The sequence below is a fragment of the Bufo gargarizans genome, chromosome 1, assembly GCF_014858855.1.
Source record: "Bufo gargarizans isolate SCDJY-AF-19 chromosome 1, ASM1485885v1, whole genome shotgun sequence".
Taxonomy (NCBI): domain Eukaryota; kingdom Metazoa; phylum Chordata; class Amphibia; order Anura; family Bufonidae; genus Bufo; species Bufo gargarizans.
The window spans coordinates 377,083,144-377,096,654 of record NC_058080.1 but is presented as its reverse complement, the minus strand read 5'-3'; the positions used below and the strand labels follow the sequence as shown (position 1 = coordinate 377,096,654).

The window sequence follows — 13,511 nt, the reverse complement described above, 5'->3', positions numbered from 1 at the left end:
AGCAAGGGTTAACAGCCAAACAAGACTGTATCTTTATTGCCCTGACTCTGCAGTTTACAGAAACACCCAATATGTGGCCGTAAACTACTGTACGGCCACACAGCGGGGCGTAGAGTGAAAGGTGCGCCGTATGGTTTTTGGAAGGTTGATTTTTATGGACTGGTTTATTTACACCATGTCCCATTTGAAGCCCCCTGATGCACCCCTAGAGTAGAAACTCCCTAAAAGTGACCCCATCTAAGAAACTACACCCCTCAAGGTATTCAAAACTGGTTTTACATACGTCGTTAACCCTTTAGGTGTTGCACAAGAGTTATTGGCAAATGGGGATGAAATTAGAAAATTTCTTTTTTTGCCTTATTTTCCATTTTAACCCATGTTTTCCACTAACAAATCAAGGGTTAACAGCCAAACAAGACTGTATCTTTATTGCCCTGACTCTGCCGTTTACAGAAACACCCAATATGTGGCCGCAAACTACTGTACGGCCACACAGCGGGGCGTAGAGTGAAAGGTGCGCCGTATGGTTTTTGGAGGGCTGATTTTTATGGACTGGTTTATTTACACCATGTCCCATTTGAAGCCCCCTGATGCACCCCTGGAGTAGAAACTCCCTAAAAGTGACCCCATCTAAGAAACTACACCCCTCAAGGTATTCAAAACTGGTTTTACATACGTCGTTAACCCTTTAGGTGTTGCACAAGAGTTATTGGCAAATGGGGATGAAATTAGAAAATTTCTTTTTTTGCCTTATTTTCCATTTTAACCCATGTTTTCCACTAACAAATCAAGGGTTAACAGCCAAACAAGACTGTATCTTTATTGCCCTGACTCTGCCGTTTACAGAAACACCCAATATGTGGCCGCAAACTACTGTACGGCCACACAGCGGGGCGTAGAGTGAAAGGTGCGCCGTGTGGTTTTTGGAGGGCTGATTTTTATGGACTGGTTTATTTACACCATGTCCCATTTGAAGCCCCCTGATGCACCCCTGGAGTAGAAACTCCCTAAAAGTGACCCCATCTAAGAAACTACACCCCTCAAGGTATTCAAAACTGGTTTTACATACGTCGTTAACCCTTTAGATGTTGCACAAGAGTTATTGGCAAATGGGGATGAAATTTGAAAATTCCATTTTTTTGCCTTATTTTCCATTTTAACCCATGTTTTCCACTAACAAAGCAAGGGTTAACAGCCAAACAAGACTGTATCTTTATTACCCTGACTCTGCCGTTTACAGAAACACCCAATATGTGGCCGTACACTACTGTACGGCCACACAGCGGGGCGTAGAGTGAAAGGTGCGCCGTTTGGTTTTTGGAGGGCTGATTTTTATGGACCTGGTTTATTTACACCAGTGTCCCATGTTTCAAGCCCCCTGATGCACCCCTGGAGTAGAAACTCCCTAAAAGTGACCCCATCTAAGAAACTACACCCCTCAAGGTATTCAAAACTGGTTTTACATACGTCGTTAACCCTTTAGGTGTTGCACAAGAGTTATTGGCAAATGGGGATGAAATTGGAAAATTTCTTTTTTTGCCTTATTTTCCATTTTAACCCATGTTTTCTACTAACAAAGCAAGGGTTAACAGCCAAACAAGACTGTATCTTTATTACCCTGACTCTGCCGTTTACAGAAACACCCAATATGTGGCCGCAAACTACTGTACGGCCACACAGCGGGGCGTAGAGTGAAAGGTGCGCCGTATGGTTTTTGGAGGGCTGATTTTTATGGACTGGTTTATTTACACCATGTCCCATTTGAAGCCCCCTGATGCACCCCTGGAGTAGAAACTCCCTAAAAGTGACCCCATCTAAGAAACTACACCCCTCAAGGTATTCAAAACTGGTTTTACATACGTCGTTAACCCTTTAGGTGTTGCACAAGAGTTATTGGCAAATGGGGATGAAATTAGAAAATTTCTTTTTTTGCCTTATTTTCCATTTTAACCCATGTTTTCCACTAACAAATCAAGGGTTAACAGCCAAACAAGACTGTATCTTTATTGCCCTGACTCTGCCGTTTACAGAAACACCCAATATGTGGCCGCAAACTACTGTACGGCCACACAGCGGGGCGTAGAGTGAAAGGTGCGCCGTGTGGTTTTTGGAGGGCTGATTTTTATGGACTGGTTTATTTACACCATGTCCCATTTGAAGCCCCCTGATGCACCCCTGGAGTAGAAACTCCCTAAAAGTGACCCCATCTAAGAAACTACACCCCTCAAGGTATTCAAAACTGGTTTTACATACGTCGTTAACCCTTTAGATGTTGCACAAGAGTTATTGGCAAATGGGGATGAAATTTGAAAATTCCATTTTTTTGCCTTATTTTCCATTTTAACCCATGTTTTCCACTAACAAAGCAAGGGTTAACAGCCAAACAAGACTGTATCTTTATTACCCTGACTCTGCCGTTTACAGAAACACCCAATATGTGGCCGTACACTACTGTACGGCCACACAGCGGGGCGTAGAGTGAAAGGTGCGCCGTTTGGTTTTTGGAGGGCTGATTTTTATGGACCGGTTTATTTACACCGTGTCCCTGTTTCAACCCCCCTGATGCACCCCTGGAGTCGAAACTCCCTAAAAGTGACCCCATCTAAGAAACTACACCCCTCAAGGTATTCAAAACTGGTTTTACATACGTCGTTAACCCTTTAGGTGTTGCACAAGAGTTATTGGCAAATGGGGATGAAATTGGAAAATTTCATTTTTTTGCCTTATTTTCCATTTTAACCCATGTTTTCTACTAACAAAGCAAGGGTTAACAGCCAAACAAGACTGTATCTTTATTACCCTGACTCTGCCGTTTACAGAAACACCCAATATGTGGCCGTACACTACTGTACGGCCACACAGCGGGGCGTAGAGTGAAAGGTGCGCCGTTTGGTTTTTGGAGGGCTGATTTTTATGGACCGGTTTATTTACACCGTGTCCTGTTTCAACCCCCCTGATGCACCCCTGGAGTCGAAACTCCCTAAAAGTGACCCCATTTTGGAAACTACGGGATAAGGTGGCATTTTTTGGGGGAGTATTTTTAGGGCAAATATAATTTTTGGTTGCTCTATATTACATTTTTGTGAGGCAAGGTTACCAAAAATAGAAATTCTGATATTTCATCTCCATTTGCCATTAACTGTTGAGGAACACCTAAAGGGTTAATAAAGTTTGTATAATCATTTTTGAATACCTTGAGGGGTGTAGTTTCTTAGATGGGGTCAATTTTAGGGAGTTTTTACTCTAGGGGGGCATCAGGGGGGCTTCAAAAGGGATATGGTGTCAATAAAAAAGGCCATCAAAATCGGCCTTCCAGAAACCATGTCGGTCCTTTCCTTTTGCGGCCTCCCTTTTACGGATACAGCAGTTTACGACCACAAATGTGGCGTTTCTGTAAACTGCAGTATCAGGGTAATAAATTTTAACTTTTGTTTGGTTGTTAACCCTTGTTTTGTTACCGGAAAAAACGGACTGAAATGGAAAAGTGCCAAAAATAGCGGTTTTGGCACCGTTTTTTTTTTTTTTTTTAACCGTGTTAATCTGGGTAGTTAGGTCATGGGATATTGTTATAGAGGAGATTCTTACGGACGCGGCAATATCTAATAAGTCTACTTTTTTTTTACAATTATTTAGGTTTTTGACTATATTATCTTTTTTGATACAACATTTTTTTTTGGGTATCTCTAAAGTCTAAGTGTCATTTTTTTTATTTTCTTTTAGCCAATTATCTTATGTGGGGGCTCATTTTTTGCGGGATGAGCGGACGGTTTTATTGGCACTATTTTGGGGGCTATATGACTTTTTGATCGCTTGCTATTAAACTTTTTGTTATGTAAGGTGACAAAAAAATATTTTTTTGCACCTATTTTTTTTTTTTTTTTTTTACTGTGTTAATCTGGGGGGTTGGGTCATGGGGTATTTTTATAGAGGAGATTCTTACGGACGCGGCGATACCTAATAAGTCAACTTTTTTTACAATTATTTAGGTTTTAGACTATATTATCCTTTTTGATACCCTAAAAAAAATTTGTATCTCTAAAGTCTAAGAGTCATTTTCTATTTTTTTTTTATCTGATTATCTTATGTGGGGGCTCATTTTTTGCGGGATGAGATGACGGTTTTATTGGCACTAATTTGGGGGCTATATGACTTTTTGATCGCTTGCTATTAAACTTTTTATTATGTAAGGTGACAAAAAAAAACTTTTTTTGCACCTTTTTTTTTTTTTCTGGACCGTGTTAATCTGGGGGGTTAGGTAATGGGGCATTTTTATAGAGGAGATTATTACCGACGCGGCAATACCTATGTCTACTTTTAATAAATTATTTTAGTTTTTTTGGGTGTCTCAAGTCTGAGAACCATTTTTTTTTATCCGATGTCAGTGCTAAATTGGGATATAAATTTAGTACTCCATGGAAGTGTGATACTCCCTGAAGCAACCGTCAATGCAGAGGCCCGGATGATCGGGGCAAGTGTCGCACTGAGTAGTCGTGTCCTTCCGTATCCCCCTCCTGCGACACACTCTGCACTTTTTTTGGGTTCGTCCCTTCTTTCCAGTATGGGGGACCACACCTGGAAAGTGTTGGCCAGGGACGATCCGGGCACCTACAGTTCCCGAGGTACTCCGGCCTGCTCTTTCCCGGTCCGAAAAGATCAGGGCCTTGAGGACTGCCTCATAGAACTGGAGGAATGTCCCTGTGCTGCCAGCGCTTCGGGATAGTACAAAAGAGTTGTACATGGCAACCTGCACCAAGTAGACCGCAACTTTTTTGTACCATGCCCGGGTTTTGCGCATGGCGTTATATGGCTTGAGGACTTGATCAGAGAGATCAACTCCTCCCATATACCGATTGTAAGCGACGATACAATCGGGCTTGAGGACCGTTGCCGCGGTACCTCGCACAGGGACAGGGGTGATGCCGTTACCATGAATTGTGGACAGCATAAGGACATCCCTCTTGTCCTTATACCTGACCAGCAACAGGTTTCCAGTGGTAAGGGCACGGGTCTCACCCCTGGGGATAGGTACCTGGAGGGGGTGGGCAGGGAGGCCGCGTTGATTTTTCCGCACGGTCCCACAAGCGGACGTGGATCTGGCGGCAAGGGACTGGAACAAGGGGATACTGGTATAAAAGTTATCCACGTAAAGGTGGTAACCCTTATCCAGCAGTGGGTACATAAGGTCCCACACAAGTTTCCCGGTAACACCCAGAGTGGGGGGACATTCTGGGGGTTGAATCCGGGAATCTCGCCCCTCGTATACACGAAATTTGTAAGTGTACCCTGAGGTACTCTCACAAATTTTGTATAGCTTCACGCCATACCTCGCCCGCTTGGAGGGCACATACTGGCGGAAAATGAGTCTCCCCTTGAACGCAATGAGAGACTCATCAACCGCGACCTCTCTTCCAGGTACATAGGCCTCCATGAATTTGGCCCCAAAGTGATCGATGACCGGCCGTATCTTGTACAGACGGTCATGGGCAGGATCACCTCGGGGGGGACATGCTGCATTATCGGAATAATGCAGACATTTCCGGATGGCCTCAAACCGGGAGCGTGTCATGGCTGTACTGTAAAGTGGGGCCTGGTATAGGACGTCCCCACTCCAGTACAGCCTGACACTGGGTTTTTTGACCAGGCCCATATGCAGCACGAGGCCCCAAAATGTCCTCATTTCGGCTGCACTGACCGGCGTCCAGCCACCGGGCCTGGCCAAAAAGGAGCCCGGGTGTTGAGCGACGAACTGTTGGGCGTACAGATTCGTCTGCTCCACCATCAGATTTACCAGTGGGTCACTGAAAAAATGACAAAAAAAGTCATATTCAGTGTAGCCCACTGTGGAAATCTGGATTCCTGATTGGCCTACAAAATCAGGAATCACAGGCTCGTATCGCTCTGGGCTACACCAGACAAGTTCACCGGCAGGGGGCTCCGGTGGATTTAACTGGTGGGCCGGGAAACCAGTACGAGCCCCAGAGCTGCTCGTACTAGTGTGGGCCACAGGGTCCCTAACATGGCGGTCCCCTTGCTCCGCCTGGCGGCGTCTCCGCCGCCTTGGGGGCTCATCATCATCGCTAGATGATGAGGAGGATGCGGATGACAACAGGAATGTGGGGTCATCCTCATCCTCACTGGGACTCTCGGAGTCAGAGGCAATCTGGGCGTATGCCTCCTCGGCCGAGAACGTCCGGCGGGCCATAGGGGAGTGTGTGTCTGCGTGTATATGTGCGTGTGTGTAACTCTTTATTTTGTGTGCGTGTGTGTGGGGGCACGGGTGTTCACGAACTCACCCTAAAACTAACAGAAAAAAAATAAAATAAACTAACTAAAAAAAGGGCAAAAAATGTGGGGAAAAAAATTCAAAACCGCTGATCAACCGTCCGAAGTTGATCAGCGGTGGGGTGTGCGATGCGCTAACAGTGGCCGGACACTAAGTGCCGGCCACAGTCAGCGTACACGAAAAAAAAAAAATGCACCCCAAAAAAGGTGGGGGGGGGCAGGGGGTGGGGGGGCAAGTGGCAGCACCCCTGGGGGGTCTAGGGTCACACAGCTGTGCTGTGGACCCCAGACACCCTAACTAGGGTGATGCAATCAAAGTTCAAAAACTAACTTTCCCTTTTTTTTTCCCTGCCTAAACCAAACTTTCCCTAGCTGTCCCTATGTACCTGATGGGGTCCTGGGGGGCACAGATCGGGTCCTGGGGGGCACAGATCGGGTCCTGGGGGGCACAGATCGGGTGCAGCAGACACGTGCAGGCAGCTCCTCTCTCCTCCGGCTCCGGAACACAAAAGGAGGAGGAGAGGAGCGCCTGCCTCTTTTGAATCTGCCGCCGGACCGCCCACAGACCAATCAGAAAGCGATCCTGAGTGGTGATGTCACCATCACCACTCAGGATCGCTGGATGGTGATTGGTGGAGTGAAATCACACCACCATCACCATCCTGTTCCGGGTTATCGGGACTTCAGAGACCCGAATAACCCGGAAACGCAGAAAACCGCAGGTCTGAATTGACCTGCGGTTTTCTGCGATCGCATACATGGGGGGGTCACCGGACCCCCCGGCGCATTTGCTCCAAGTGCCTGCTCAATGATTTGAGCAGGCACGGGGTTCCGATCACCGCCCGCCGTGCGGCGGTGATCGAAAATGCACAGGGCGTACATGTACGCCCTGTGTCCTTAAGTACCAGGGCACAAGGGCGTACCTGTACGCCCTATGTCCTTAAGAGGTTAATGGGTTAAAAAATAAAAATAAAAAATACAATCACAAAACAAAAACAGATTTGAAAATAGGATATGTGTCACTATCTGGTTTGACTGGCAGATGAAAATTCAGTGATGCATTACCTTTAAGACTCAATCGCCAAGTGCACTGAGCCTTGGGCCTGTTTCACATTTGTGGCAGGAGTTCCAGCACAGAACAGCCTGCCGGTGCTTCTGGTTCTGGCATTGTTAGATGTTGTCGGAATGCCTGCCAGCCCCAGAGTAGTAGCCAGATCTCTGCTGGACACTATTATAGTCAATGGGGCCAGTGGGCATTCTGGTAACATCTGCCAAAATCAATCCAGAGAGCCCCATCAGGCTGTTCTCTGCCAGAATTGCCTGCCAAATTCTTGCCGCAAATGTGAAACAGGCCTCCGAGGTATACTACTTTATCTGTCTTTACCAACACCAATCAGCTGTTTGAGGACAGACTATCAATATTCTGAATCCAGAAAACCCCTTTAAGAATATTTCCTGCATTGTTCTCAGTTTCGGTATGTTTCTGTATTTCGGCTTTGTAGCACCAGTACAGTTATATCCTATAACAACTTAGCACTTATACTGTATGCACATTGTAAGGAAGCAAGACAGAGTTTACTAGTAAACTGTATATTACACTCCTAACACATCTGCATCATCAGTTTCTAACAGACCTGTGACAGATTTAAGTGGCTGAAATGGAACCTTAATGGGTTGTAATGGATATTATTGACTTGACTGGGATCCATCAGTTCTCTGTTATGTTACTGGAAAGGATACCACAGCAGACAGTGCTATTTTGTCCGACAAAAACAACTGATGCCATTAGAAAAATGTAGTTGAAAGTAATGGGAAACACTGTATTTTAATTTTCTGTAAAAATGTCAGAATAAAATAATATAGACTCCACAGTGAAGCTGTGTTCCATGCTTGCACTGATTTCCCTGAAGTGGGCCTCTAAAGTAAGATTTGGCCTAGAAAGTGGTGAGTAGAGTGGTAATAACTCATCACTCCTAGCTTCTCTGACCTTTTATACTCCAGGCCTTGCCGGACCGCACTCCAACTCCTAACACCGTACAGTGCCAGAATGTAGTGTGTCCTGATGTTGTCTGGTGTTAGGTTGGAGGTCTAAATTTATGGATGTGGTTATGGGTGTTTTTAATTTTAGAAGTCTTATCCGGGATCTGATTCATTTCTTTGGGGTGAATTAATTTTGAGATCTAGTCTGGGGTCTGAATTAATGTAAAGGTCAGGCCTGTGGCCTGGCATCATTTTAGGATCTAAAGGTTTGCTATGTAGTGCAGCATTTTCTAGTTATGTCCCAGTTTCCATCTGTATTTACTACTATTCTGGGACAATTATTTCAGCAGAGTAGAAATTGGGGGCAATGGGCAACTCTCTAGGAGTAATGGGGGCACTGGGGGCTGCAGCAAGCATGGCATTGGTGTTAACAGCAGGATGGCAGTGAATAGTTGGGTCTAGATGGCTACAGAAGTGAGGAGCCAAAGATGTCTAGGCGACAAACTAACTCCGTAGGAGAAGTCATCATGGAGATCCTGGCCAGATGAAAAATAAAAGGAAAATTAATTACTCCAGTTACAGAAGATATCATCTGTGAGTCACCAGATTCAATAGGTATTTATTCTGCCTATGACTATGTCTGATCAGCACCACAGTATATTCTTTTGTGTAGTGTTCAGCATGATTGTACACTGCAGACCCCTTGTGTAGAACTAGTATGTGACCACTATACAGTCACTGTAAGGTGGTATTATTGGTTTATATTGTTATTTGTCATTCTTTTACACTTATGTTGATATGTTACATCTACTGTACAATTTAAGGAAAAAGGGATTTTGCTAGCACTACGGCAATGACAATCAGTATAGTGTGGAAACTGTTTTAATGGGGATGTTGCACATGTAGCTGAGTTCCATGTAGCAGTAGAATGGGCTGTCAGAATCAATTCAACTGGTGGGCCCTAGGCTTTCCAGTTCGGCACTACTGTGTTCACACATTGTAGTTTTATCATGGTTTTGCAATGATAACAATAATATTTGTAAGATGAGCTAAAATTCCATGTGGCATAAATGTATATAAATTTAAGCAGCAAATAGATAGTAAATTATGTGCAAAATAGAAAGAATTGCATTCATGACATTTTCCTCTAATGGCATAATTAATCCGAATCACTACACATAAATGTTACTGAAGTGTTGCATTAGACATCAGACATGTAAAAAAAAATCTAATTCCCTTTCTGTTACAACTCCTAAGATTCATACAGAGGTGCTAAAAAAAAATAACATACAGGGAGATCAATCAAAACTAGCACAAAGGAAAACTATTGTCCATAGCAACAAATCACGTCTGCCAAAAATGCTATGGAAAGCTGCTCCACTTTTCCTCTAGGTTTGATTCACACAAAAAAACTATTGGTCAAAACTACTGTGGCCAGATTTTTGTTGTTGTTTTTTATTTTTGTCATTTTGTAGCATTTTCTAACGTTTTCCATGGATTTTCTTTCAGGCTTTCCAGAAAGTCCCAGAAAAATTGTATGTACAACATGTGATAAAAAATAAAAAAACACTACCAAAGATGCTGTAAAAAACAGCATGGAAAACACTTAAAAAATATGGTATTTTTACCACTGTTTAAAAATGCTGAAAAATGCATTCGTTTTTACTTCAATTGGAGCAGCAATGCAATAACTGGTTCTGTCCACTACAGAGTGGACGGAGCTGTGTAGTTGCGGCACAGACTTCCAGCGCGGTAGCTACTACACAAAAGCTGATTATAGAGGTGTGAGACCACCACCTTTCACATACGGATGGCCTTTACTGAGGATAGGCCATTATATGCTAAATCCTGGACAACCCCTTTAAAGGGATAACCCAAGATGTGCCGAAATCCTGTGAGGCCGTCACTTCCAGGATTAAATGCCATACAGTGGGCAGGTGATCCCAGCCTGGGGTTAGAACCTGCAGCGCTTGCGTGATTCTTAATATCTCAAACGCTTTGGTGAGAGAACCCTTGTCCTGTAGGTTGTAATCCCAGGTGGCCACATGGCAACATGGCACATCCCAGATTACCCTTTATCTGTATTTAAAGGAGTTAAGGATAGGGATGTCATATTTATGAATGTGGGGTGTCATTTTCTTTAAACATAGACAAATACCAGACAAACTGTTGATTCATTAACTTACACTTTTTCTAGTTATGTATGCAGACAGTAAATATAATATTCAATACAGTGCCACAGCTGGACTTTTCTTCACCCAGGGCAAAAATTCATTTTGCTGACCGATTATGTAATGACCCTATTTGCAATGCGCCTGATTTCACCATATGACTATTTATTAGTAAACTTCACAACTGCATTAAACACCAAACTATTAGAAATGCCTTCAAATATAAAGTAGGCTATGTGACAGTAAAGGAAAAATGTTACACGTGTATGTGTGTATATGATAGAGGGAATATTATAATTATGATAAAGTAAATTTAAATCTAACAATGGGTCTTTAAAGACCATCATGGAAGGCGTGATGTAGCAGATCTGAGAAATTACTGAACTCATACTGTGTTCTCATAAGACTGGAGGTATACATATTGCAATATCTTTCTCTAACCCAAAGAGTCATCACAACCATATATATAAAATTTGTAATATACATAATTTCTAATAAATATCACTCAGCGTTAGTTTAGCAGACTATAGATAACTATTGAACATAGCAATGACCTCGACATTGAAACAAAGAGGTAAGTTCTACATACTAAATAATGTGGCTGAAGATTTAAAACTTCCAGCCCTCCCTCACCCCCCTTAAAATACAAAGCCGTGACCAAGCTACAAGATGAAGTTGCTCAAACCTTTGGGGAGCCTCTCAGCCAAGCCAAAAGCAGCCACAGTGAAGATAGAAAGAAGTGGAATGTGTGGTAAATCTTTCATGATTAATTTCCAAAAAATTGGCGTCTTCAGAGAAACAGAGGGAAATTCCAAGCTTCTTTCATTTTAAGCCCTGGTTTGCTCAAGTACTGCAAAGTAATGACTGTTTGTGAGACAGGCCCTGCCGGGTCTAAGTATACTCAGGAATTCTGTGACTTGGCTGGAGTGATGGACATGGCCAGCTGGTGAACATCTACTTAGGTCAATGCAAGTATGCAGGGCTCAGGAAACAAGAGAAAGCAAATCCGTCTCGAATCCTTTTTAGTGGAACATTGTGATATACCATACTGGCAGGCTAAGGACAACAGTAAAATGACTGCAAGCCTGTCATATGTCTAGCACTGTGACAACTGTCTTAGGATGAGATGGTAGCAGGTTTAAAAATATTCAGGCAATACGGGTGGGCTATACAGTACACCATTTGGTTGAGATATTATAGCAGAATACAATGGAAGCTCACATTGTGCCTTTGAAGCAACAATAGAAGTATAATTTACAGCAATATGAATAACTAAGAACAAATTGTAAATAACAAATGTTCTTTTACCAGAGAAGCAGCAGATCATTGCCGATGCAAAACGATATACAGTAGGTTTCTTATCATGGTCATTGGTGACATGCTGTATTACTATAATATGTGACAAATTTCAGCTTGGTGGGGTACGACTGCTGAGACCCCCTGTTGAATACTAGAACAATATGGCAATGGTGCTTGCCCCTCCTGTTGGCTCTGCTTGTATTTTTTAGGATGCTCCATGATCAGTGCTGACAGTCGGACATTTCTTGGTGTAATGTGTGCAAATCCATGAGAACAATAGAGATACTGGACTATCTACCAATAAACATATAAATAGTGTACCATAAAAATACTTTTGAATTAGGGGAAAGGGAAATAAAAAGCACTTTCTTGAGAGACAATAATCCATAAAAAATTTGTTAAACAAGCATGGTGTCAATCAAGCAGAATACTTGTGATACAGTGATACAGTTTTTGGGAGCCAAAGCCAGGAGTGCATATGCAGTACCCCAGACCTGGGGGGTATATACAATTATTTAATGTTTTATATGCAATTTTATGGAATGGAATGTGATGTTTTGGCATTTATTCCAGCAGGGGAGGTAATGTTGGCAATGGTCGGCACCAATAGGGCTAACCACCCTGTTCCTCCCTTCTTAATAAGAAAGGGATGGTCCTGCCTCTTGCCAGGAGGAGGAGGAGTTCCAGAGTAGCGAGACAGAGAAAGGAGAGGGGAGAGAGTTCCTGTTCTGATAGTGGCGGATTGAGGAAGCAAATGTCAGATCTCCCACTCCCAGGAACCGTATATTATTCCCCTGTAAGACCAACACTCCAGAGGAACACTCGGGGACCAGATCTTATTCCCCTGTGAAACCAACAGAGGGAAACTTAGGAACCAGATCTTATTTCCCTGTGAGATTAACACTCCAGAGGGAAATTCAGGAACCACATATTCTTCTCCTGCGAATATGTTCACATCAGCGTTCAGCCTTTCTATTCTCCTGCTCCATTATAGGAACAGGAGAAAGGACGGATTCGGTACACAACCGATCCGAACGGAGCCTACGGACCCCATAGACTATAATTGGTCCATTAGGTTTCCTGTATGTACAACTTTTGTCTCCGCTTCAAAAATCTTTCTCTGTGCGGAAACCTAAGGGACCCCATTAAAGCCTGTAGGCTCCGTTCAGCTCAGTTATGTGCCAAAAGCGTGCTTTCCATTCTTCTTTTTCTATTACGGAGCAGGAGAACAGAAAGGCTGAACGCTGATGTGAACTCAGCATTACAGACACATCTTACAGACACCAAATTTCGATCCAAATTTCAGGGAGAATTCAATTCGCTGCAAAGCCAAATTTCCTTCTGCTTTGTGGTAACAAATTTTTTGTGAATGGTGGTAAAAAATATAAAAAATCATACTTTCCTTTATCTGTTTGAGAGCAAAGATCCGGCCGCCGCCATCTTGATTGAAGATCCTGTGCAAAATCCTGTGCATGTTGACGTATGATGTCACCACGCCAGACGATGTGATGATGTCACCAAGGACAATCTGATCAAGCTGATCTACAATCAAGATGGCGGCGGTCGGCTCTTTACAATCAAATGGATGCGGGTAAGTATGATTTTCTTAATTTTTTTTTATTTTACACTGTAATATTGATGTCAGATGCCACGATTAGCAATGAACGCGGCATCTGAAGGGTACAATGATGGGTGATTGCACTGCTCCCTGTCATTGCACCCACTATTTACAAAGAAATGCGCTTTGTGACAAGTAATTTATCGCAAAACCTTTTTTTT

General features: G+C 43.3%; 1 protein-coding gene across 3 annotated transcripts in view; it reads right to left on the bottom strand.

Annotated features, from left to right (window-relative positions):
• The window catches only part of LOC122920499 (muscle, skeletal receptor tyrosine protein kinase-like), a 252,908-nt gene extending 241,623 nt beyond the window's left edge, over nucleotides 1-11,285 (bottom strand). For all 3 annotated transcript variants that reach the window (XM_044270061.1, XM_044270041.1, XM_044270050.1), the window contains exon 1: nucleotides 11,119-11,285. In XM_044270061.1, the coding sequence (XP_044125996.1) occupies nucleotides 11,119-11,197 (79 nt within the window). In that variant the 5' untranslated portion in view covers nucleotides 11,198-11,285. The remainder of the gene's footprint in view (nucleotides 1-11,118) is intronic.
• Between the last annotated feature and the right edge of the window lie 2,226 nt (nucleotides 11,286-13,511).